The 27938-nt window shown below is 43.7% G+C and overlaps 2 protein-coding genes across 2 annotated transcripts in view; one reads left to right on the forward strand and one right to left on the reverse strand.

The window, feature by feature from the left end:
- LMTK2 (lemur tyrosine kinase 2) overlaps positions 1-27938 on the reverse strand; it is a 172006-nt gene that overhangs the window by 130801 nt on the left and 13267 nt on the right. The gene's annotated exons all lie outside the window — the stretch shown is intronic.
- Positions 25286-27929, forward strand: LOC307174748 (oncomodulin). The gene is made up of 3 exons (XM_079899073.1): positions 25286-25808; positions 26376-26508; positions 26943-27929. The coding sequence occupies exons 1-3, from the start codon at positions 25748-25750 to the stop codon at positions 27124-27126; spliced, it is 378 nt and encodes a 125-aa protein (XP_079755199.1). The 5' UTR covers positions 25286-25747; the 3' UTR covers positions 27127-27929.

Here is a 27938-nt window from a genome sequence, read left to right on the forward strand (position 1 = left end):
CAAAGACACTCCTATCAGGCAGGACATTCCAGGAGCCTAGAAAAATCACCCCCCAGTAGCCCAGGGCAAAGGGCAGCCGTCTATCGGGGTAAGGTTAATTCTTCTCTCCACGTGAGGGCAGCGCTCCAGGCCCTGGCCCGGCAGAGAACAGCTTGGAGAGCTGTGGCTTGGGTGGGCTTCCTGGACCCGCCGGCCCTGGGATGTGGAGACAGGAAGAGGAGCCTGTGGCCTAGGGGCAGTAGGAGCCAGTAAGGGGACAGCAGAGAGTGGCCATGACGGTTAGCAGTCCTCTCAACTGCAGCCGGGAAAGAGGAGGGTCTGGGGTCCTGCAAGGACAGCCAGACACCACTGACTGGGCTTCTTTATGGTGCCCCCTGGATGAAAACGCTTTAATAAAATTACTGTGGTAAGGACACTTAACGTGAGACCTACCCTCTTAACAAATTTGCAAGTGTACAACACAGTGTTGTTAACTATAGGCAAAATGTTGAACAGAACTGGAACTTATGGAAAGACCTTTTACAACCCCCTTTAAAGATGAGAAAACTGAGGTTTGGAGAGGGCAGTTGATCTGCCCAAGACAGGAAAGTTAATATGTGGAGATGTATACCATACTCAGAATTGCCTGGGGCACCTCATTCCACGTGTTCCTTATAAACACCTCTCACTGCACTTAGGGGCAGGTCTTATTAGGACCATTAGAGCTGAGAAAACCGACTCAGAGAGACGACGGGGCTTGCTTGAGATCACGCAGCTTCTAAACGCAGCTGAGTTGGAACTGCATCCCAGCTCTTCTGCGGTTGCCTGGCGCTGTCTATGCAACGTGCATGTGCCCGTCCCAGAACGTGCTGGGGGATGGGGCGGGAACTGCGGCCCCTGCAGTCCAAACACAGGGTCCCAGCCGTCACCATGTCTCCCTCTGCTGGAGTTGGTTGGCTTTTAGGATACAAAGCAACTCAGCCGCTTAAACAAGACACATGTCTAAATGCTTTGCCAAAAAGAGATTCAGACACATGTTAATAAATCTCCAAACTGTTTCCCTAGTGATGGGCATATGGTGGCATGAGAACATGAGTTCGTAAGGCAGTAACAGCGAGCCCCTCTGCTGTGTCTTATTTGCATGTTAGTGTTTTCTTGTTTGTTTGTTTATTGTCCCTCTTCCCTGGAAGGTTAGCTTCATGGCAGTGGGGATCTTGTGCCTTGATCAACACTCTATCTTCAGCAACTTGAACAACAAAAGTTGTATTCAATTAATGATATCCCACCCACAGACACACAAAGGGCCCTTTATGAGAAACACGTGCTTAAGCTCCAGCCCAAACCCCCAGCTTTTAAAAAGAAGAATTTGATCAAATGTGACCTCCATTGAATCGGTCCGAAGCCCTGAACATATAACCAAATCTTTCCTCATTTGCTTCTAACTTGGACAACGTTTAATTTGGTTGCTTATGACAATATTTGTTTTAAGAAGGGTTTTATTATATCCTTGTTAACACATTTTGGTTTTGTGGACTGATTTTCTTGATTTAAACTACAACCTTCTTCAATTCATTTTTCTGCCCTCTGCTATGATGCTGTGGTTTTCACTCCAGGACTTCTGTGCCCTCTGACTTGCCTTCCTCTGGTGACACCTACAGGAAGCTGCAAAATCTATGCCCACAAACAGAATTACCAAGGAGTCTGGAGAACTCAGGGTTCCATGGGAAATAAATATTCTGGCATCTATACACACATAAAAATTATTTAAATTTCTTATTTACTTATTATCAAGAAGCTTAATACATTATACAGTCTTTAACCAAAAATTCTCCTAGTAACTTACAATTTTTTAAAAAAATTGGGGGGGGCGGAGTCAAGATGGCGGTGTGGGAAGATGCTGAGTTAGCGTCTCCCCACAACTAGGGTGGCTACCAGCCGCTGGGGCGTGACCCTGACGCCCAAGGAGGGAGGAACCCCCAAGTGAACTGGTAGGACGTTGGGGGACTGAGGGGGGAGGAGAAGTGGAGGCTAGACAGGATCGCGCCCCTGAGGCCCCAAGATCAGGAGAGGCCGGCGGGAGGGGCCCTCCGGGAGGAGCGGGAATGAGTGGAGGGCGTTTGCCCCGCCCACTCGAGCCCAGGAGGCCTGCTGGGCTCCCAGTTGAGGTCCCCTCCCTCTGAGACCAGGGTGGGGGGCACGCCTGGGCCCCTTCTGTTCCGTGAGCCTAAGCCCCACCCCCACACCCCTCAGCCCTGAGGGTCCTGAGCATTGGCCCCACCCACCACCCAAACTTTGCAGCCAAGCCCTTCCCCCTTTTTTCTTTTTTCTTTTATTTTTCTTCTCCCTCCTCCTCTTTTTTACTATAGTGATGCGGTTGTACCTTCCGGTGTTGATTCATCTATATTTTTATTTTTATACTCTTTCTAACATATCTGTTAGTTTCTTAGTCTAATTTTATTTTTTACTTTGTTATTGTTTTCTCTCCTTTTTTTTCTTTTTGCCACCTCACACAGCTTGTGGGATCTTGGTTCACAAGCCAGGGGTCGGGCAGAAGGTCCTGTGGTGGGACCTCTGAGTCCAAACCACTGGACTAACAGAGAACCTCAGACCCAGGGAATATTCATTGGAGTGAGGTCTCATGGAGGTCCTCATCTCAGCACCAAGACCGAGCTCTACCCAACAGCCTACAAACTCCAGTGTTGGAAGCTTCAGGCCAAACAACCAGTAAGACAGGAACATAATCCCATGCATTTAAAAAAAAAAAATGAGATGGCAAAAAAATATGTCACACATGAAGGAGCAAGGTAAAAACCTACAAGACCAAATAAATGAAGAGGAAATAGGCAATCTACCTGAAAAAGAATTCAGAGTAATGATAGTAAAGATGATCCAGAATCTCAGAAATAGAAGGGAGGCATGGATTGAGAAAATACAAGAGATGTTTAACAAGATCTAGAAGAACTAAAAAACAAATAAACAGAGATGAACAATACAATAACTGAAATGAAAACTACACTAGAAGGAATCAATAACAGAATAACTGAGGCAGAAGAATGAATAAGTGAGCTGGAAGACAAAATGGTGGAAATAACTGCCAAGGGGCAGAATAAAGAAAAAAAAATGAAAAGAATTGAAGACAATCTCAAAGACCTCTGGGACAACACTAACAACATTCAAACTACAGGGGTCCCAGAAGAAGAAGAGAAAAAGAAAGGGCCCAAGAAAATATCTGAAGAGATTACAGTCGAAAACTTCCCTAACATGGGAAAGGAAATAGTCACCCAAGTCCAGGAAGCACAGATAGTCCCATACAGGATAAACCCTAGGGAAAACACACCAAGACACATATTAATCAAATTAACAAATATTAAATTCAAAGAAAAAATATTAAAAGCAGCAAGGGAAAAACAAAAAATAACATACAAAGGAATCCCCATAAGGTTACCAGCTGATTTCTCAGCAAAAACTCTGCAGGCCTGAAGGGAGTGGCAGGATATATTTAAAGTGATGAAAGAGAAAAACCAAGATTACTCTACCCAGCAATGATCTCATTCAGATTCGACAGAGAAATCAAAAGCTTTTCAGACAAGCAAAAGCTAAGAGAATTCAGCACCACCAAACCAGCTTTACAACAAATGCTAAAGAAACTTCTCTAGGCAGGAAACACAAAAGAAGAAAAAGACCCACAAAAACAAACCCAAAACAATTAAGAAAATGGTAATAGGAACATAATAACCTTGAATGTAAATGGGTTAAATGCCCCAACCAAAAGACACAGACTGGCTAAATGGATACAAAAACAAGACCTATATACATGCTGTCTACAAGAGACCCACTTCAGACCTAGGGACACATACAGACCGAAAGTGAAGGGATGGAAAAAGATATTCCATGCAAATGAAAATCAAAAGAAAGCTGGAGGAGCAATACTCGTATCAGATAAAATAGACTTTAAAATAAAGACTGTTACAAGAGATAAGGAGGGACACTACATACTGATCGAAGGATCAATCCAAGAAGAAGATATAACAATTATAAATGTTTATGCACCCAACATAGGAGCACCTCAATACATAAGGCTCACAACCATGAAAGGAGAAATCGACAGTAACACAATAATAGTAGGGGACTTTAACAGCTCACTTACACCAATGGACAGATCATCCAAACAGAAAATAAATAAGGAAACACAAGCTTTAAATGACACAATAGACCAGACAGATTTAACTGATATATATAGAATATTCCACCCCAAAGTGGCAGAATACACTTTCTTCTCAAGTGCACACAGAGCATTCCTCAGGATAGACCACATCTTGGGTCACAAATCAAGCCTCGGAAAATTTAAGAAAAGTGAAATCATATCAAGCATCTTTTCTGACCACAATGCTCTGAGATTGGAAATCATTTACAGGAAAAAAACATAAATACATGGAGGCTAAAGAGTGTGCTACTAAATAACCAAGAGATCATTGAAAAAATCAAAGAAGAAATTAAAAAATACATAGAAACAAATGACAACAAAAACACAATGACGCAAAACCTATGAGATGCAGCAAAAGCAGTTCTAAGAGGGAAGCTTATAGCAATCCAATCTCACCTCAAGAAACAAGAAAAATCTCAAATAAACAATCTAACCCTACACTTAAAACAACTAGAGAGGGCTTCCCTGGTGGCGCAGTGGTTGAGAGTCCGCCTGCCACTGCAGGGGACACGGGTTCATGCCCCAGTCCGGGAGGATCCCACATGCTGCGGAGCGGCTGGACCCGTGAGCCATGGCCGCTGAGCCTGTGTGTCCGGAGCCTGTGCTCCGCAACGGGAGAGGCCACAACAGTGAGAGGTCCGCGAACCGCAAAAAGAAAAAAAAAAAATATATATATATATATATAATATATATATACACACACAAACAGCTCATGGAGCTCAATATCAAAAAAACAAACAATCCAATTAAAAAATGGGCAGAAGACCTACATAGACATTTCACCAAGGAAGACATACAGATGGCCAAGAGGCCTGTGAAAAGATGCTCAACACCACTAATTATTAGAGAAATGCAAATCAAACCTACAATGAGGTATCACCTCCTGCCAGTCAGAATGGTCGTTATCAAAAAATCTAGAAACAATAAATGCTGGAAAGGGTGTGGTGAAAAGGGAACCCTCCTGCACTATTGGTGGGAACGCAAATTGATACAACCACTGTGGAAAACAGCATGGAAGTTCCCTAAAAAACTAAAAATAGAACTACCATATTACCCAGCAATCCCACTACTGGGCACATACCCTGAGAAAACCATAATTCAAAAAGAGTCATGTACCACAATGTTCATTGCAGCCCTATTTAAAATAGCCAGGACATGGAACCAACCTAAATGTCCATCACAGATGAATGGATAAAGAATATGTGGCACATATATACAATGGAATATTACTCAGCCATAAAAAGAAATGAAATTGAGTTATTTGTAGTGAGGTGGATGGACCTAGAGTCTGTCATACAGAGTGAAGTAAGTCAGAAAGGGAAAAACAAATACCATATGCTAACGCATATATATGGAATCTAAAAAAAAAAAAAAAAAAGGTACTGATGAACCCAGCTGCAGGGCAGGAATAAAGATGTAGACATAGAAAATGGACTTGAGGACATGGGGTGGGAGGGGGAAGCTGGGGCGAAGAGTAGCATCGACATATATACACTACCAAATGTGAAATAGTTAGCTAGTAGGAAGCAGCAGCATAGCACAGGGAGATCAGCTCAGTGCTTTGCAATGACCTAGAGGGGTGGGATACGGAGGATGGGAGGGAGGCTCAAGAGGGAAGGGATATGGGGACATATGTATGCATATGGCTGATTCACTTTGGTGTATAACAGAAACCATATTCCAATAAAGATCTATTAAAATAAAAAAAAATTGTGGAGATCTCCTCCACTTCTGGCCAAGATGAAATAGCAGGGACTGGATGAACCCTCCTGCCTTAAGCACCTACAAAACTGGACAAACCATAAGAAACAGCAGCTTTTGACACTGGATGGCAGGCAGCATAGGACAATGATCCCTGATAGAGGGGGAAAATGAGGCAAAGAGTTTCTAGGCTGCAGTGCAAGGAGGGGGACCCAGGCAGAGCCTGGAAGTCTCCCTGAGTTAAGAGTTTGGGGAGGGCAAAGCAGCAAGAATTTGCAGGGCAGAGTGCCACAGAGGAGAGGGTGCTTAGAAAGCCGGCTCTGGAGATTTGCAAAGGAGCCCTCTTGAGTCTTCAGCTGAGTATCATCATCAGCACATGCACGTGAGGAAACTACCTGGAGTCAGGTGGGGAAATGCTTGAAATAAGCAGGCAGAAGCCCACAGATTGCTGGGAATTGTCTCAACAGGCAGAATGAAAAGCTCCATTAATAATATACACAGCATGAAGTCAAGTACTCAGAAGGTGGGGCAAAATTGGCCCTAAACTAAAGATTGCTCTGGTTCTGTCTCACAAAGCTTAAAAACAAGCCTCAAAAGGATCAAACTACTTCCAAGTAACTTAACTACGTCCCAGAACAAAGCTCGAGAAGATATTTTTTTAATAGAAGAATATCCAACACCCAACAAGGTAAGATTCACAATATCTGGCACCCAATCAAAAATGACCAGACATGCAAAGAAGCAAGGACTATACTCCATAATGAGGAGAAAAATCAATCAAGTGAAATCACACAGATAAAACTAATAGAAAAAGACATTAAAATAGTTACTACAACTACATTTGATATGGTCAGGAAGATTGACGAAAAAATTGAAGAAACACGAAAGAGATACAAAAGACCCAAATTGAACTTCTGGAGATGAAAAATACACTGAATGGGATTAACAGATTAGACACTGTAGAAGAAAAGAGTAATGTACTTGAAAACACAGCAACAGAAAAGATACGACTAAAATATAGAAGGAAAAAATTCTGGGGAAAAAAAAAAAACAAACCCAGGCATCAGTGAGCTGTAAAACATCTTCAAGAGGCATAATAATATATGTGTAATTGAGTCCAGGAAGAAAAGCGGAAGTAGGAGAAAGAAAATATTTGAAGAAATAATGGCAGAAAAGCTTTCTATACTATAAGTGCTGTGCATCTATTGCCCATAAATATTTTTTCTTCATTTATTCCCAGCTCCACCCCGTTTTTGCTGGATAAAAAAATAAATTCTAGGGCTTCCCTGGTGGCGCAGTGGTTGAGAGTCCGCCTGCTGATGCAGGGGACACGGGTTCGTGCCCCGGTCCGGGAGGATCCCACATGCCGCGGAGCGGCTGGGCCCGTGAGCCATGGCCGCTGAGCCTGTGCGTCCGGAGCCTGTGCTCCGCAACAGGAGAGGCCACAACAGTGAGAGGCCCGCGTACCGCAAAAAAAAAAAAAGAAAAAGAAATCCTAGACAGAATGTCCTTTACCTATAAATGCTTCAGTGAGCGTACAGCGTTCTTTTTAAAAAATTTTTTATTATTTATTTTATTTATTTATTTTTGGCTGCGTTGGGTCTTCGTTGCTGCACGCGGGCTTTCTCTAGTTGCAGCGAGTGGGGGCTACTCTTTGTTGTGGTGTGCAGGCTTCTCATTGTGGTGGCTTCTCTTGTTGTGGAGCATGGGCTCTATGCATGTGGGCTCAGTAGTTGTGGCTCGTGGGCTCTAGAGCACAGGCTCAGTAGTTGTGGCGCACGGGCTTAGGTGCTCCGTGGCATGTGGGATCTTCCCAGACCAGGGATTGAACCTGTGTCCCCTGCATTGGCAGGCAGATTCTAACAACTGCGCCACCAGGGAAGCCCCCGATGTTCTTTTAATAATACCCAACATCCTTAGAAATTCTTGACTACAAAGCAGGAAAACCTAGTGTTATTTATATGGAAAATTTTAGCTCTGGAATTTTGCATAAGTACATATAATATTCATGAAGTCTTTAAATTGCCCTGCAGTTACAGAACTGCAGCAATTAAAATCTTTATGCAAATGGAGAACTAAAAGTAGACAACTATACCATTATTTAAAAGTCGGCACATTTACCTCACATCTAGATGTGTGTATTCGTTTTGCTTTCCAAAAATGACTCAAGAACTAAGGAGCTCAGTGTGGTCATTACCTATTTACTTCAATACACAGCTAAGCTCACTTTCTCTAAATGCACAGGATATGTGTTGCCTAAGTGCTGAACAGCCCTCATGGATCCCTAGGGCACTGCTGAACATGTTTATTTCCAGAATTTCATTTTCTTCTGTCGCTAGAAGTGATTCATGTTTCTTAAAAAGAAATCCCCTCGGCCTGACAAGCTAAGGGAATGGTGTGGTCATCATCCACTACACCTTCATGATGCTCTAAAAAAGCGCTGACTTTCGGGCCAGGTGGGGATCTCTCCTCCTCTAATTAGTCAGGCTTCTCTGCTCTGGGTTCTGTGACGTTAGTGCCACTCGGCATCACCATCTTTCATTTGGGGAGCAATTGTGCGTCATTAGTGAAGGCTCAACTCCCATAAGAAGCAAAACCAGCAAGAAAATTCACCGTGTCCCGGTTTTCTAGGCAGCATCCTCCAAGATCGCACCCAGGTGCTTAATAATTTAGCCTTTTGGGCAAAGTTCTCGTTAGAATAGGTCAAAACCATGAATAATTCAGGGCACTGGAGAACCATGCTGCTCGGCTGTGCTGACACTGGCCAAAAATACCGTAAGCACTTATAAAGAGGCTCAAGGTGACTAGATCAGGTGGCTGAGTCATGATGACACCAAATTTGGTTAATGGGAATCCCAGGTCAGATCCAGTGGTATCGAACTACAGGCACTGCCTGCTACGTTCTACAGGTCGTTGAAGTCTGAAATATTTCACAAAGTAAAACTTCCTGCCAGGAAACCCCACTCTATCTCTAGTCTTTTCTCTCTCTCTCTCTCACTTCCCCAGATCACTCTTTCAATCCTCAAACCCCAAAACATCTTCATCCTCAGCAGGTGAACTTGCTTCTTCACTGAGAAAACAGAAACCATCAGAAGAGAGCTTTTTGCCCCGCCCCCAAACCCATTTGTGCACCACCAGCACCTGCATCCCACATACTCTGCCTTCTATCCTTATGCATAGGATGCTCCAGCCCCATCCTACCTAAGCCAGCTTCTCCATGTGGACACAGGACCCCATCACACTCAAGGACATCACTCCAATCACTCTCCCCTCAGTCACTGATTTTTCACTGTCTAATAAATCTTTCTAATTGGTGTACAAATATGCTGTTATTGATCCTATCTTTAAAGCTACAGGCAGACCTCTGAGATATTTCAAGTTTAGTTATAGACCACCGCAATAAAGCGAATCTTGCAATAAAGTGGGTCACAATAACTTTTTGGTTTTCCAGTGCATATAAAAGTTTTGTTTACGCTATACCATAGTCTATTACGTGGGCAATAGCATTATGTCTAAAAAAAATGTACATACCTTAATTTTTAAGATACTTCATTGCTAAAAAATGCTAACCATTATCTGAGCCTTCAGCAAGTCATAATAGTAGTGACATCAAAGATCACAGATCGGGGCTTTCCTGGTGGCGCAGTGGTTGAGAGTTCGCCTGCCGACGCAGGGGACACGGGTTCGTGCCTTGGTCCGGGAGGATCCCACATGCCGCGGAGCGGCTGGGCCCGTGAGCCATGGCCTCTGAGCCTGCGCGTCCGGAGCCTGTGCTCAGCAGCGGGAGAGGCCACAACAGTGAGAGGCCCGCGTACCGCAGGAAAAAAAAAAAAAAAAAACGATCACAGATCACTAAAACAAATATAATAATAATGAAAAAGTTTGGAAATTGCAAAAATTACCAAAATGTGACACAGAGACATGATGTGAGCAAATGCTGTTGGAAAAATAACACTAATAGACTTACTTGATGCGGGATTGCCACAAACCTTCAATTTGTAAAAAATGCAATATCTGTGAAACACAATATAACGAGGTATGCTTGTAATTCTCAATAAGGATGTCTTACTTCATTTAGGCTCCTATAACAGAATACGACAGACTGGTGGCTTAAACAACAGAAATTTATTCCTCACAGTTCTGGAGGCTGGGAAGTCCAAGATCAAGGCACTGACAGATTTGGTGTCTGGTGAGAACCCTCTTCCTGATTCACAGCCAGCGCCTCCCAGCTGTGTCCTCACATGGTAGAAGGGGGCAAGGGAGATGCCTGCAAGTCTGTTTTATAAGGGCACTAATCTCACTCATTAGGGCTCCACCCTATTTAGGAGGTGATCTGGAGGTCATTTAGGAGGGACCTAATCACCTCCCAAAGGACCCATCTCCTAATATCCTCATACTTGGGATTAGGTTTCAACCTTTGAATTTTGGAGAGATACATTCGGTCCATAGCGTAGGCGCGTGGAAAGATGCTGAACATCATAGTCATTAGGAGAATCCCACTACAAATCAATGAAAACGTCCTAATTTTTAAAAAGACCTGTCATACCAAGTGTTGGTGAGGACATGGAGGGGACTGGAACTCTCTTCACTGCTGGAGTTGCTTTCTCTGTGTGAACAGGTGTGTTCCCCAAGTGCCGATAAGATCTCTTGGGCTCTTAGGTTACTTTTCAACATGTTTTCTCTCCTGAATTTAAAATTCTTTGGAAAACGGGTTGACAGTGTCTTAAAACTACTATATGACCCAGCTTTTCCACTCCAGCTTCCTCCACTGAAGAATCAGGATTCCCAAGGCACATCCTCCCTCCCACCGAATAAAAAACAACCACCACCACCTGCTCCAACACAGCCCGTGTCAGCAGTGGGGCTGCCCCCACGTTCAAAGACTTCTTGCCAAGAAGTTTCTGAGCATTTTTCAGTAAAAACCTATCCTTAAAGTTTTTGCTATCTGACCAACTCTGTGATCTATTTGATAAATGTACCCATTTTTGACCGGGGCAAAAAATATTAGGAGAGCCCCGAACTGCTCAGGCACATATGAAATGTTAGAGGAGAGAAGAAACAAAATGCTTCAGAAGGCTGATTCTTTCATGAACGAGAAATGTGAGCATCTCCATCTCAACTTACCGACGGGCTGCAGGTAACATTTAATGGAGACTAAGTGAGTTAATTAAGGAGAAATAGCAACGAAACCCAACATAACGAGAGAGGCCGCAGCGCGCACTCCAGGGCACCCTCTTCTTATCTGTCTGCTCTTCCCTAACATACAGGTGCTGTGGCGGCGGATGGTGGGGGGAGCTCCTTGAATTGGACAGATATCCCCCTGAGAATCAGACCCGGGAAAACCATCTAATAAGAGAAACTTCAAGGAAGGGGGGCACTGTCATCCAGAAGTTCTGGAAACCACAGACATCAGGGCCAGGTCCAAATCTAGGACATTGTTCTAGAGCCTCAGGGGCCCCTCATGTTCTTATCTAGGCATGATCTTGAACAGATACACAATCGGAAGACACAGGAGCTCACCGTCGCTCTGAATTTTCCAGCTGTCTGACCTTGGGGAATTCACCCAAGCTCTTAGAACATCACTTTTCTTATTCATTTACGCAATAAACTTTTTAATAAGATCCTCTACACACACATTGATTTGCTACTGAAAATTGAAACAGCACATCAAAAATTTTCATTACAATTCAACACACTGCTCTGATAATGCTCTAGCCAAGCTACCCAACGTTTTCTTTACATTCCTTCCACAGAAGTTAATTTGTTTCAATTTCTTGATATTGGGTTTCCTCTTACAGACAAGAGGCTTCTAAAACAGGTAATACTTGAGACCTACCAGTGCTTCTTTGTGTCAAATCAAAGTAGAACTAAAGGATATTCAAGTCATTCAAATGCAAACTACATAGATTCCTTATAAGTTACCTGTATTAAGGAAGAAAAGAAATGCCAGAAAAAAGACATCACAGAACTTATAGGTTATCAAAATATTGGTACACAGTCTGTCTTATATGCAATAAATTTTTATGGAGTACCTATTACATGCCTGGCATGACTAACAAAATTATTAATTAACTGGTTAGCTAATTAATTAAATATTACTGGTGTAGAAATAATAAATATAAAACGATCATGTACATCACAGAGCGCCAGAGATCTCACTGTGTACGTGAGATAATAGAAAATATATATATTGGTCTCTGCCCCAGCTCCTGGCACAGAGCTCCTGGACCCTTGGCATTTCCTAAGTGATAAGAGCACAGGGAGCATCTTTTGTGCTAATATTTGGTCTTTAACTCTGGTTCCTGACACCAGCTCCTAAGTGCCTTGGAATTTCGGGGGTGATAGGAGTCTCTTGTTCTAATGAGGTGACTCTTGGTGGGCTCCTGGATGGCGGCTGGTCACCATAGAGACCAAGCCACGATTAGAAGCTCAGAGTTTCAGCCCCACCCTGCATCCCCCAGAGAGGGGAGAGGAGCTGGAAATGGAGTTAATGATTGATCATGCCTACGTGAGGAAGCTTCCATAAAAATCCCCAAAGTATGAAGCTCAGCGAGCTTAACTGAGTTAAACTGTAGGACGCCCAGCTGGTGTCGCGGAGAATTGCTCGTTGTGGGGAAGCCCAGCCACACACATCTGGTGTCAGAAGTGTCGTGAGTGGGGTAGGAATGTAAGAGTCAAGGAGAAACACAGGAGAACGGAGGGTTTCCTAGACAGTAGAGGATCCATGGCAGTAAACGCAGGCTGTTCAAGAGGGGAGTGCAGCCCATGAACTCAGAAGGTGCTGGTGGATTGGAAAGCTTTGCCCACATCTCAATGTCAGCCTTTTCTTCCTACAATCCTTCTCAAAGCCCGCAAAGACACAGCCAGGCAAAGGCTTATGTGCAAATGAATTAATAGATGTTTGCCATCAATTCCACTGAGTCATTAAAGTAAATCTCAAAGAGGAAAAAAAAGACATAAGTGCTGTCATCTCTGGGATGATTTTAAGGCATTAGAAGGGAAGGTAGAGAGAAGGAATTGTCTTCTCCTGCAACATTTGGGTAAAAAATGCTGTGGCTTATGCTGTCCTCTGAGAGCCAGTGAGAAGGCTAAGGGAGCGGGTATTGGGGCCCTGACGCCCATAAGGGATCTAAGGACACCCAGAATGCCAGCTGGACCATTACTGAAGCCTGGAGCGATGGATCCAACATTCCAAACACTCAAAATACAGTCCTAACAGAAAGCTGGAGGAAGACCTGAGAGAGAAGAACTAAAACCCAGGATGCATCAGTGTTCTCACAAGTGGGGTGCTCGGCCCTCTCAGACCCTCTCCTGAACCCAAACTTTCTGCAAAGCCATTGGCAGCTGACATCTGAAAAGATTTCCTGCAGCTCTGCATCCCCTCCTGCTGCCCACCTCGGTCTCCCTCCCACCTGTTCACCTCCCACCTAGCAGCTCCCACCTGCATTGCCCCAAAACACTCACATTCATCGCCCCCACGTGCTAAGCCTCATGGACATTCTCAGGCCTCATCTGAACCCTGCAGAAGCATTCGACACAGCTGATCCATCCTTCCCTCTCCAAATATTCTTGCCCTGGCTCCCGGCCCTGGCATTTGCTGGCCCAGGGTGACAGCACAGAGGCCCACGCACCACATGTGTGAATCACAAGTGGTGCAAAGAAGCGTTAGAGTACATCGTGCTGTCCTCCGACCTTGACAAATGCCTTCTCATAGCAACTGAACCACAGCTATGGCTTCTTTGTTTTTTTCTAACATTTTTGGCAGAGGCGATTGACATCTGCAGAATTCTTTATACATTGTCATAGCAGCCTCTCCATTGACTGGGGCCAGGGCGGGCCCTTCCTAATAACCATCATCTCACTGGGACTCTGCTCTCCGTGTCTTGCAAAATTAAGCAGTTAGTCCAGAAACTGTAGAAAGAGCAGGGAACCAGGAAGATTTCAGTAGGAAGCTGAGGACTGGCACATTCTCTGGAATTTAGCTTAGTTTCCTCATCTATAAGGAAGCATCAATACCTGTCTTTCAGGAATGTTCTGAGACGTGAGGTACACAAGTGCTTCACACACATTTTAAGTGGATAGGCTGTGTATGGCTTTTTGCATGAACAAAATAGGCAAAATATAAAAAATGACTAGCTTTTATTATTTTATATGTCAGTATTGCCAGGTCAACAATGTTTGGATGAATAATAAAACAATGATGAAAACAAAAAAAACTCATCCAATTAGGGGAATTGCCTGGCAGTCCAGTGGTTAGGATGCCACACTTCCACTGCAGGGGGCACGGGTTCAATTCCTGGTCGGGAAACTAATATCCCGCATGTCATGTGGTGCGACCAAAAACAAAAACAAAAAACAATGATGTACATAATTCATAAATTATTGTATTTTAAATTCGTAGAATTTGTTTTTCTTCCCTTCTTTTTAGCAAAAACTATGTAATGATATCATAAAAATTTCACATAATTAATGTTCTACTGTCAATAATGAGCTCAAGGACTAAAAATTAAAATGCAACTGTAGGAACTTTCCTGGTGGTGCAGTGGTTAAGAATCCGCCTGCTAATGCAGGGGACACAGGTTCGATCCCTGGTCCAGGAAGAGCCCACATGCTGCGGAGCAACTAAGCCCATGTGCCACAACTACTGAGCCTGTGCTCTAGAGCCTGTGAGCCACAACTACTGAGCCCTCGTGCCACAACTAGTAAAGCCCACACACCTAGAACCTGTGCTCCGCAACAAGAGAGGCCACTGCAATGAGAAGCCTGCACATCACAATGAAGAGTAGCTCCCGCTTGCCGCAACTAGAGAAAGCCCGCATGCGGCAATGAAGACCCAACACAGCCAAACATAAATAAAGAATAAATAATAAAATGCAACGGTATTCAAAGTATGACATTTGAATATATTTTCATCAAAAACGCATATTAAAGGTAAAAAATTTAAAAATCAAAATTATTTTTGTATGTTTTCACAAACTTGTTTTCTTCTAGAGCATTCAAAGTCAGCTATTACAAATAAAAGGTAAACTATGAATTATAATTAAGGAAAACCAAAATTTTTAATCAAAATGATTTAAATAAAATGAAAGTTTTTAATGTTTTAAAATATTCACTGAATTTCATTAAACCTTGCTAAATTTTTCTAAACATGACAGTTCACAATTCTAATATTCAATGTCTAACTAGTTGCCAACATAAAAAATTGATATAACACTTCTCTCATGTTACATCTAGACCTATATGTACGCAAATCAAAAATAACACGAGTTGTTTAATACTGCAAATTTTCCTAGTCACCATGTGCAATTGTTATAACTAACAAGCTACTCTGTGAATACCTCTGGAATTAGTCCATACAAATTAACTATAACTATAATACAAATTAAAACACCAAGAAAAGGAAAAAAACAGACATTTAGCACTACCAGGAAACAATACTTTGTTATATGAGAATCTATCATATTCACCGTATCTGAGAAAAAGGATTTGATGACTTAATTTTGTCTTTTTGTTTGTTTGTTTCCTAAGGTTCCCACCACTCAAATCTTCCCTCGTCCCCTGTCTCTGGGATCGGAGAGGGACAGCCTCCACATCTTTAGACACAGTTGTCTTTTGTTTTGAGGACACAGAGCAAGAGATGTAAAGAAACATCTTCCTGGGACCTGAGAAGTGTTAGCCGGGCAAGTGGATGTTTAGTTACAAGTCCCCCCAGGCTCAAGGGACAGGAGGGCCCGTGTTTCCTTCTCTTCTCTCTTCTCCATTCTCCCTGCTCCTCCCCTTCTTCTTCTTCTCTTTCTGTATTTAACCTTCACACACACACACACACACACACACACACACACACACACACACACACACACATACAGTGCATGTAAGCCAGGCTAGTGGCTTGTTCATTCATTTACTTAAAGTGCCCCAGCCTAGCCAGGTATCATAGGAGTGCTTACTATCCTAAGCGTAGTCCAGATACATGTTATGCTAAGTCAAGCTATCCTAACATTATCATATCTTAAAGTACTATATCCTGTCTTGCCCTTAGAAATTCCCCCTAAGTACATATATACAATGGAATACTACTCAGTCATAAAAAGAATGAAATAATGCCATTTGCAGCAACATGGATGCAACTAGAGATTATCTTACTAAGTGAAGTAAGTCAGAAAGAGAAAGACAAATACCATATGATATCACTTATATGTGGAATCTAAAATATGACACAAATGAACTTATCTACAAAACAGAAACAGACTCCTGGACATAGAGAACAGACTGGTGGTTGCCACTGGTGGTGGTTGCCAAAGGGAAGGGGGGTGGGGGAGGAGTGGACCGGGAGGTTGGGGTTAGCAGATGTAACCTATTATGTACAGGATGGAAAAACAACAAGATCCTACTGTATAACACAGAGAACTATATTCAATATCCTATGATAAACCATAATGGAAAAGAATATTTAAAAAAAGAATATATGTATGTATAACGGAATTACTTTGCTGTATAGCAGAAATTAACACAATATTGTAAATCAACTCTACTTCAATTTAGAAAAAAGAAATTCCCCCTAAGGAAACAGGTCCAGCCCACACATGACCCTGGGTCTGAAGTGAATTATCAAGGGGAAAAGGTGAGTAACTCTAGATTTCCACCCATATCACTGTACAGAGGCATCAGCTAGATGTTGAAATTCAGATTTTTTCAGGTTTTCTAACTTGTCACTCAGGAGTTGCTTTCCCATGGGCCTTGGAATTTAATCACCAACCTTTAAGAATCTCAGCTCTTAATGTCCTCAAATTTGCCACAGTCCTGCAAGACACTGGAGACTCCCTTAGACTAGATGGGGAATGACAAAGCATGAGGGATGTTTTTAACCACACTGGCCACTGTTTAAGTAAGAATTCAGACTCCCACCTGATCCACCTTACGACTACTCACGTCTCCCAGATGAGGCCAGGCCCTCTGTTCTCCACTGTGGGGGCCTCTGGTGCTAGTAAGTGCCAGGCCCTGAGGATTGAGGGTGAACAGGACACACATACAGCCCCTACTTTTCAGCACATTCCAAGCAAACAAAGAAGTAAACCAGATAATTTCAGACCATGGTAAGTGCTCTCAAGAAAAAAGAATACAGAGTGATGAGATGAAGGCAGCAGTCAGGGAGGAAAAAAACTTTTCCTCCAATCTCTTAGGTTCAGTTCATGGAGCCTGGGAATTAAACTGACAAAAGACAGGTTAACAGGAGAAAAGGTACAATTTTATTTTACCTGCATGGGAGTTGAGAGGAAAGAAGATGCAGACCTACTAGAGAATGGACTTGAGGATACGGGGAGGGGGAAGGGTTAGCTGGGACAAAGTGAGAGAGTGGCATGGACATATACACACTACCAAATGTAAAACAGATAGCTAGTGGGAAGCAGCCGTATAGCACAGGGAGATCAGCTCAGTGCTTTGTGACCACCTAGAGGGGTGGGATAGGGAGGGTGGGAGGGAGGGAGATGCAAGAGGGAAGAGATATGGGGATATATGTATATGTATAACTGATTCACTTTGTTATAAAGCAGAAACTGATGCACCATTGTAAAGCAATTATACTCTAATAAGGATGTTTAAAAAAAAAGAAGCAATTAAACTTGGGGGCTTACATATCATTTTAACAAAGGATGATAAATTCTGGAGAAGTGACTAGACAAAGGAACAGAGGTTTGGGCTTCTGGGGGTGATAGGTCATGGGGAAGTGACTAGGAAATATATGGGGAACTAATGGAAGATAAGGGTTCTTTTAGAAAGGACTGTTTATGCAGACTCATCCTGGCGTCAACTCTCCACCTCCAGTGATGAGTTGCTCTCCCCTTCCTGGTACAGGAAAACCACTTTTCTTGCAGGAAATTTATAACCTGCTTTAGGCAGATAAGGGCAGAGAAGAGAACTCTTCTTGCATTTGTTGTTTCTCAATTGCCTTCAGCCCAAAGTAGTCCAAGTGGCATATTTTTGGGCAGCATATTCTGATCCCCTTTAGGGCCGGGATGACTTCTCTTTCTGAGCTCTGAGGTAATTTTCCTCATTCAGAGGGTACAGCCTGTTTCTGGTTAAGCATCTCTCATCACAGCCCTGCTATGAACATAGGCAGCACCCCAGCTCAGCATCTGGGTCTCCTCTGGTGGAAGTCCACAGAACCCCATGATCATTCAGCCCAGAGGACAGAGAGAGGCTGCAGCCGGCCATGCCTGATCCCACCTCTTCCACCCACCACACCTCAAGGCCAAAGTCACGGGGCAGGACCCTCCGTCCTTCTCTGCTCAACCTTGGGGGAGTAGCAACCACTTTTTTTTTTTTTTTTTGGCTGCATTGGGTCTTTGTTCCTGCGCGCGGGCTTTCTCTAGTTGCGGCAAGCGGGGGTTACTCTTCGTTGCGTGGGCTTTTCAATGTGGTGGCTTCTCTTGTTGCAGAGCATGGGTTCTAGGTGCACAGGCTTCAGTAGTTGCAGCCCGTGGGCTCAGTAGTTGCAGCACACATGCCCTAGAGCACATGGACTTCAACAGTTGCAGCGCCTGGGCTCAGTAGTTGTGGCTTGTGGGCTCTAGAGCGCAGGCTCAGTAGTTGTGCTCGTGGCTTAGTTGCTTGCAGCATGTGGCACCTTCCCGGACCAGGGATTGAACCCATGTCCCTTGCACTGGCAGGCGGATTCTTAACCACTGCACCACTGGGAAAGTCCCACAACCACTTTTTAAAAGTAAACTTTCTATTGAAGTATAACACAGGTACAGAAAAGTGCTCAATGCATTTCTATAAAGTAAACACACCCATGTAACCAGCACCCAGATCAAGAACCAACACATTATCAACACTCCAGGATCTCCTAACCCCCAGTTACTGTCCTCTCCTTTTCTAGCGCTTTGTACGAGTTTCGCCTGGAATGTCTTTGTTTTAAAACAGCAATAACGGCAACAACAACGCCCACCATTTATTCCTCATTCACTGAGTGCCTGGCCCAATGCCAGGTGCTTCCCATGGATTACCTGTCAACAACCTATAGATGGAGTAGGTTGTATGATTATCTCCACTATAAAAGGGGGAAATTGAGGCTCGGGATAAGAGACCCGCTCAAGTCCATTCGTTCCAATGTACTTATTGAATATTTACAATGTGACAAGGAAGGTGCTGGTGAGAGATTGAATATAAAAATGGAGGGCTTCCCTGGTGGCGCAGTGGTTGAGAGTCCGCCTGCCGATGCAGGGGACACGGGTTCGTGCCCCGGTCCGGGAAGATCCCACATGCCGCGGAGCGGCTGGGCCCGTGAGCCATGGCCACTGAGCCTGCGCGTCTGGAGCCTGTGCTCCGCAACGGGAGAGGCCACAGCAGTGAGAGGCCCGCGTACCGCTAAAAAAAAAATAATAATAAAAAAAATAAAAATGGACAATGGTCAGAGCACATGTGAAAACAGAACTCTGACCTGCCACCCAGGAAACCAGCCCATAAGTCAGAGGTGCAGGAAGTCAGAACACTGACCCGCCACCCAGGAAACCAGCCCATAAGTCAGAGGTGTAGGAAGTCAGAACTCTGACCCACCACCCAGGAAACCAGCCCATAAGTCAGAGGTGTAGGAAGTCAGAACACTGACCCAGCAAGTAATCCAGGAAGCCAGACTAACCCGTGTGACCGTCGGCCCAAAGCAATGGGGACGTGACTAATAACTGACAGCTCCCCTCATTTTTGTTCCTGCTTCCAACGTAGGACCAATCAGAGAAAGCCAAATACACTCCCTGACATACTCACATAGGGTGTCCAGCTTCTACTAGCCTGCCTCCGGCTTCCCCGCTGACAGCCTCCTACCAGAGCATATCTGAGCCTTCCTTGTTTTCCACTATAAAGCTTTCCTGGGCTTCCCTAGTGGCGCGGTGATTAAGAATCCGCCTGCCAATGGAGGCGACATGGGTTCGAGCCCTGGTCCGGGAAGATCCCACATGCCGCGGAGCAACTAAGCCTGTGCGCCACAACTACTGAGCCTGCGCTCTAGAGCCTGAGAGCCACAACTACTGAGCCCACGCGCCACAACTACTGAAGCTCTCGCACCTAGAACCCATGCTCCGCAACAAGAGAAGCCACCACAATGAGAAGCCCGCACACCGCAACAAAGAGCAGCCCCTGCTCGCTGCAACTAGAGAAAGCCCGCGTGCAGCAACCAAGACCCAATGCAGCCAAAAATAAATAAATAAATTTATAAAAAATAAAATAAAGCTTTCCTGCTCCTCTGCCTGCCTTCGGGGCTCTGCCAAACACAAGTGATGGTGATCGACTCCTTTGCCTCAGGATGCTCTGAAGAAATAGCCCTTGCATGTTCTCATTTGGTTGGTCTTTGTTTGTGTCCACATGGGGAAACAGAGTTGAACAAACACAGCCCCTGCCCGTGCCCTCATGCGTCTTACTGGCCGGTGGGCAGAGAGACACTATTCAAGCAATCACAGCAAGTGGGACTGTGCAGCTGTGATTTCGCTATAAGAGAGAAGCATGGTGGTTCAACTGCCTGTGAAGTGGGGGGTCTGACCTGGTCTGGGAGTCAAGGAAGGCTTCCTGGAAGAAGTGACGCTTGAGCAGAGATATAAAGGCTGTGTATGAGACATCTATGGCGAGAAGAAGGAGAAGAGTTTTCAGGCAAAGTCAACAGTACAAAGAGGCCATGGATGGCAGAAAGGTAACTTGAGGGACTGAAGTGGGAGACAGTGTGAGATGAGGCTGGAGAAGTCCTCAGGGGACAGATCAGGCAGGGCCTTCAAGGTCATGGGAAGGACTTCTGTCTTTATTTCAAAAGCAAGTGGAACCCAGTGAAGGACTTGTGGTTTGGCGGGAGAGAGGGATGGGGAACCATGTGCTTGAAGTTATAGGTTGAATTGTGTCCCCTCCCCACAAAAAATATATGCTGAAGTCCTAATCCCCATGCCTCAAAATGTGACCTTATTTAGAAATAAGGTCATTGCAGATATAATTAGTTAAGATGAGGTCATACTAAAGTAGGGTGAACACAATCCATTATGACTGGTGTCCCTCTAAGAAGAGGGCACAAAGGGAGAAGATGGCCATGTGATGATAGAGGCAGAGATTGTAGTGATGCAGCTGCAAGCCAAGGAATGCTGAGCACTGCCAGCAAAACCAGAAGCTGGAAGAGGCAGGGACGGATCCTCCCATAGAGCCTTTCAGAGGGAGCATGGCTCTGCTGTCACCTTGATTTGGGCTTCTGGCCTCCAGAACTTGAGACAACAGATTTTAAGTCACTCAGTCTGTTACAGCAGCCCTAGGAAACTAACACAGGTGGGTTTCTAGAAAGGTCCACCCAGTTAGGTTGGAAGGGGAATCCAAGTGGATGAGGTTTGGCCAGTTAGGAGTTCACTGCAATTATTCCCCAAAGAGATGATGGTGGCTTGGACGAGGGTGGTGACAGTGGGGCATGGAGAGAAGATGAAGTTGAGAAATGTTAGGAGGTGACATCCATTGAGAGGGTATGGAAGTAGGTCAGCTGTGCTTTTGTCTACAGCGTCATAAACACTGAAAAAGCCTCAGACACTTCTGGGAAATTAGTCACCAGCAAGGCAGCTGGGATCGGGCATAAGCAGTGATGACATCTCGGACAGGCCAGTGGGTCAGGAGATGGGTCAGGCCAGTGTGGCTAGAAATATGACATCACAGAGCTACACAATCAGCAGGTATGTGGGCTCAGAGTAGAGGAAGTCTGCAAGATTAAGAGGCACACCAGGGATTTGGATTGAAACAGGTGACTGGGGACAGCATCAAATATCTGAGACAGAAGTGTGATCTCAGAGTCCAGGGCCCTTGGCAGTAGCAAAGTCCAAATACACAGCCTGGCCAGAATCGCCAAGTTCCCTGCTCCCTGCTGCTGGGCTTCCCCACTGCAGACATTGCTCGTCGACCCAGGCATCCATTCCTTCCACTCTGGGAAGTCCCTACCAACCGAGTGGAATGCATACACAAATGAAATACTCTTGCAATCCCAGGACAGGGGTGGGATTCAACAGGGGACTCTGAGACCTCTCTGGACACTTGCAGACCTGCACTTGGTCCTTTGATCCTCAAAAGAACGCGGGGAGCTTGACGGAGCAGACACTTGAATTACTCCTATTTCCCACAAGAGGAAATTGGGACCCAGAGTTACACAACTAATAAAGGAGAGATCTGGGCTCAAATTAAGGTCTTCTACCTCTAAAGCTTCTTTCTACTCTTTCCCTGGAGCAGTTGTGAGTTGGTGGCCAAAATAAGGAAGATTACTGAATCAACATTTTTTATTGCAGTAAAATACTCATAACAGAAACATTACCATTTTAACCATTTTAAGTGTACAGTTCTGTGGCTTTAAGTACACTCACACTGTTGTGCAACCATCACCACCATCCATCTCCAGAACTTTTTCATCCTCCCAAATGGAATCTCTGTCCTCATTAAACACTAACTCCCCCTCCCCCTCCCCCACCCCACCCCCCGGCCCCCACCTTCTACTTTCTGTCTCCATGATTTTGACTCCTCCAGGGACCTCACATTAGTGAAATCACAGACTGTTTGTCCTTCTGTGTGAGTCAACATTTTGACCCCCAGATTGCACACAGTGGAATTCAAGTCAGAATCCTGGTTACACTGTTGATTCAGACATCACGTTTACTGGGTCTCTGTTATCTTTAGTTTCTATCAGAAAAACAGCATGAAAATCTAAAGTGTCTTGGTTTAACCCATATACTGTTTTCATTTAAATGAGCAGATTTTTTAAAATGTCTTTATCTCTGTGGACAGTTGTAAACCTTTCCACAGAAAGAAAGGACTCGGCCAGTTTCTATGGCAACTTAATGTCACCAACCTAATTTCTTGAGACTTATTTTCAGAAACTGTTTTTTTAAAGGCTGGGCAAGTGGATGCTGGCTGGTAATCTTGTTTTCAAGTTCTTTTTTGCTGTTTTTATATATCTATTCATCAAATAATTTCCGAGTACCTAACTAGGTCAGGCATGTGCTAGGCGTTGGGGCAACATCATGTGGGCAAGACAGAAATGGTGCTGACCTGAGGTTTGGTAATTTAAGAGATGCTGTAGGGACATAGAAAACCAACTTATGGTTACCAAAGGGGAAAGGGGGGGAGGGATAAGTTAGGCATTTGGGATTAACATATACACAATACTATACATGAAATAGATAACCAACAAGGACCTACTGTATAGCACAGGTAACTATATTTAATATTTTATAATAATCTATAAGGGAAAAGAATCTGAAAAAGAATATATATATATATATATATATATTAAAAAAACTGAATCACTTTGCTATATACCTGAAACTAACACAACATTGTAAGTCAACTATATTTCAATAAAAAAATAAAAACCTTATAAAATGCAAAAATAATGCTGTAGATGTTCCTGAGAGAAACTTTTCATTGATGACACTAGCAAAAGTACAGAGCAGGGATGGGGGTAGGGACATATATCTGGGATCAAACTGAAGATGGCTATCCAGGTTGTACCCGCCGGGGAAGAATCTGAGGCCCTTCTCTAAAAAAATCACTGAATAATTCTGTTTGCAACATGGGATCAGTTTTGACTTTTAAAAAACTTGAATTCAGCCTCAGAAAAAGAAGGAAATCCTGTCATATGCTACCACACGGATGAAGATCGAGGGCATTTTGCTAAGTGAAAGAAACCAGTCACAGAAAGACAAATACTGCACGATGCCACTTCTAAGGGGCATCTGAAGTAGTCTGACTCTTGGAGACAGAAAGTAGCATGGTGGTCGCCAGGGGCTCGGGGAGGGGAAGTGGGGATTTCTTGTTCAATGGGTACAGAGATTGGTTTTGTCGGATGAAAAAGTTCTGGGGATTTGTTGTCCAACCATGTACATGTAGTTAACGCTACTGTGTGGTGTGTACACTTAAAAATGGGTACGATGGTAAATTTTATGTTATGTGTTTTTTTACCACAAATTTAAAAAAAGAGTCTAGCACAGTGATGGCCACATAGAGACTCTATAAATGTTTGCTGAAAGTAAAAACAAACAAACCAACCAACAAAAACAAATCATGAGGTCCCAACTCCTGGCCTCATATATTTTCTGCAAATTTTACCTATGGGGTTGGGAATGGTTGGTTGTTTTCCTCCTTTTTGCCTTTTTAGTGTGTGCAATTTAAGATATAGCTGAGAGCAACATGGATGCAACTGGAGATTATCATACTCAGTGAAGTCAGAAAGAGAAAGACAAATACCATACGATATCATTTATATGTGGAATCTAAAATATGACACAAATGAACCTATCTACAAAACAGAAACAGGATCACGGACGTAGAGAACAGACTTATGGTTGCCAAGGGGGAGGAGGCAGGGGGAGGGATGGAGTGGGAGGTTGGGATGAGCAGTTGTAAGCTTTTATACGTAGAATGGATAACCAACAAGGTCCTACTGTATGGCACAGAGAACTAGATTCAGTATCCTATGATAAACCATGATGGAAAAGAATATTTTAAAAAAGAATGTATGTATGTGTATAACTGAATCACTTTGCTGTTCAGCAGAAATTAACACAACATTGTAAATCAACTATACTTTAATAATAAAAAAAAAAAGACATAGTTGAGAAAAACCAAAGTCAAGACTTTTTTGGAAAGTCATCTAACCAGTGCCATCCCCTGGGCTGGACAAGTCCTTCGTATCCATGTGACACTGACTTCGAGTCTGTCAGGCCTAGACTGAGGTCGGCCTCACGTGTCCACAGTTTCAGAGGCTGACCACAGACCTGCCTCTGGCAGCAGCTTCTAACATCTGGGGGGCCTTTTTCAGTTTACAGAGCACCCCCAGATGTGTTTACCTCACTCCAACCACTGTCTCCTCTTTACCAGGCCTCTGGTGCCTTTACACTTTGCCAGCAGGGTTGGTTTGCAGAATCGAAACCTTCCTTAAGGCTTGTTGAGGTTTGTTTTTGAAAATTTGCTGTTCCCACCCACATTCCCTTGAGATATAAATAGAAAAAAAAAAAAAGAGGTTTAATTAGTAAAGCAAGACATCTGAGCTACGTCCACCTGATCCTTGAAAAGGAAATCTGAGAGGTTCTTACTATCGCTTTTTCAGTCCTATATAAGGTAGGTCAGTAAGGCAGCAAAACCGCATCTGTTTTTTTTTTTTTTTTTGGCTCTTTCAACTCTTTTCCCTGATTCTTCTTAGAGGAAAATCTAAAACGGTGAGTAGCTGGTGGACCTACCAGACCCCAGACTCTTCTTTCTTACACGCATTCATATTAGGTTGGTGCATGCTGTGCTCAGATTCTCTTTTCCCATGGAGTTGACACATGGATGGATTTTGATCTCTGGTAGATGGGTTTTTTGATGTCTCTGATTCCCATCCTTCAGGACAGATAGCAACCCTTCCATAGAAAGTCTGCAAGCAGCCCAAGCTCTATCCTTCCCTAAATGGAATTTGCAACACTGCCTTTCTCTGGCTGGTGTGTTAAAATGCTATTGCATTTGTAACATGGTTTACTTCTGAATGGTTTGTAGATGCCTATGTAAGTGGTCGATGACGTAATTATAATTTTTACAAGAAAACAGAATCGAATTGTTCTTTAGGTTGTATTTTTAAATTTCATCTTTAACTCCATTCAGGAGAGGGCACTGAGACACAGGGGACTGGGATCTTCTTGATATTTGGTTTTTATTTGGATATTCTGTCCCAGCTCTTAATACAATACTATGCTTATCACATTTTAAAATTTTTCAACAAATTTGCATTTTCTGTGGGCCTGGGGGTGGGGGGGTTGTGGTCCCCCCAGACGTGCATGTTTCTGCTTGCCATTCACCACATCTTGTTTATTCTGTGTGAACAGGTGGAAAATGAGCATCACAGATGTCCTTAGTGCTGATGACATTGCAGCAGCCCTGCAGGAGTGCCAAGGTAAAGTGGAAACAAGGCAGGGGTGGGTTTCTCTCACGTACCTCTACCTCCCGAAAAGCTACAAAAATTAAAATGTGAACTTTGCTGAAAATTCACGGGATCAGAGAAAAACTTATTAACTAGATAACTACAATGATAAAAATATGAGCTCTGAACATACGATCACATTTCTGTAAGGTGAAAGAAACTTACTAAATGTGAAAAAAAGGAATCGGTGGATGCCATGCAGCCTGTTTGAATCCCATGATTGCACTTCTCCCACCAACTAGACCAGTGATGCTGGCATCTTGGATACACAGCCAGTAAAAAGAGCAGGGGGGAGGCACAGAGGAGAGGAGGCGAGAGAAGGGGAGACGGACAAAGTCAAGTGGAGAGGGAAAGCTGGGAAGGGGGAAAGGAGATGAGAGCACAAAGCCATCCAGTCTTGGCTGACTCAAAATCTCGGTCCCTGTAGCTCAATGCTATTATGAAAAGTAGTATTTTTAATAACCTATGTTTTCAGCACTTTGGCCCAAAGACAGAATGCAATCCAGTGAGCATCAGAATAACCCATTCTCTGTTCTTCAGACCCGGATACTTTTGAACCCCAAAAATTCTTCCAGACATCGGGCCTCGCCAAGATGTCAGCCAGTCAGGTGAAGGACGTTTTTCGTTTCATAGACAACGACCAGAGTGGGTACCTGGATGAAGAAGAGCTGAAGTAAGCTTTGTCCTAAGCCCGTCTGGCACCCCAACATTGCTAGCTGGGGCTGGGGTGTAGAGGGGGCCAGCCTCCTAAGTATCCTTCAGTGTCCAGCCATGAGCAGATCCTCATGAAAGGGAAGAACATGAGTCGGTGGACCACATATCTACCCACGCAAAACACTAAACATGGGCACCAAAGACTGTGGGTGCAAAAATTCATTAGTCTTAGAGGTTTTCTTGGGCAAACGGACTTATAACAAAATCCTGGAAAGATGTTTTAAAACAAAATGCCCACCGTTAGTCTCTACAATGAAGGAAACCTTTGCCTGCTAAGATCTTGACTGATCATTGCAACTGCTGGAACAGACGGTTTGCTTCAAGAGAAAGGGGTGAGCATAGAAATGTGTGTGGGTTTTCAATACAGTCCCCTCAATCTTTATTATCCTGTAGGTTTTTCCTCCAGAAGTTTGAGAGTGGTGCTAGAGAACTGACCGAGTCAGAAACCAAGTCCTTGATGGCGGCTGCAGATAATGATGGAGACGGGAAAATTGGGGCTGATGGTATGTTCACACCTGTACACGGCATAAGAGACTTTAGCTCAGGCAGCATCTGGGGCAGGGAGCTTAGGCCATGAGATCAGACAGATATGGGTTAAAATCTCCCTTTCTTAACCTTGCTGAGCCTCAGTCTTCTCATCTGCAAAATAGAACTAAAGTGAGGATGCAAATGATGTATGTCAAGACTCTGGCATGATGCCTGGGGATGTACCATAGAAGCTGGTCCCACTGGTCACTGTCTATGAACCAGAAAATACTCTTCACCTGACCAGGATACTAGCTACTTTCCTGGCCAATTATTTGCAAGACACCCTATGCACCCTGAAAATAATGTAAGGAATCTCCACCAGTGGGATGTGAGTCTCTCTGAATAAGGGAAGGACTGACATTCTCAAGTATGTCTCATAGTAAAGAGTCCACTGACTTGAGTAGGAAAGCCTCTTAGCTTTCAAGGGTTTAAACAAATACATTTTATTGGCAGTAGCCCGAAATATTAGAGAACAAATAAATCAACCATCATTTACGCAGTCTTCTGTATGCAGAGCCTTATATTCAAATTTTAGCATAACTGCATGGCTGTAGGATTATGTTTATCTGATTTTGTCATGTTACTTACATGATTTTCACCTACTTTGTGCATGTCAGCTCAGGAGATCTTACATGTGGTTCTTATGGTGGTACTAATTAAAATGTAAAACTGCTACTTTAGAACTTCATTTTAAAAATCTATTCAAGATGATACCACTATAACTTACTACATGGGACTTAACGCACCTTGTATAGATAGGTCAGAAAAATAACTTAGGTAAGGGAAAGTTGATTTATTTAAACCTAACCATGAAAGACTTCCAAATAAGCAAAGCGTACCGATAAATATAAAGCAAATACC

This window comes from Stenella coeruleoalba, assembly GCF_951394435.1.
Source record: "Stenella coeruleoalba genome assembly, chromosome: 15".
Taxonomy (NCBI): Eukaryota; Metazoa; Chordata; class Mammalia; order Artiodactyla; family Delphinidae; genus Stenella; species Stenella coeruleoalba.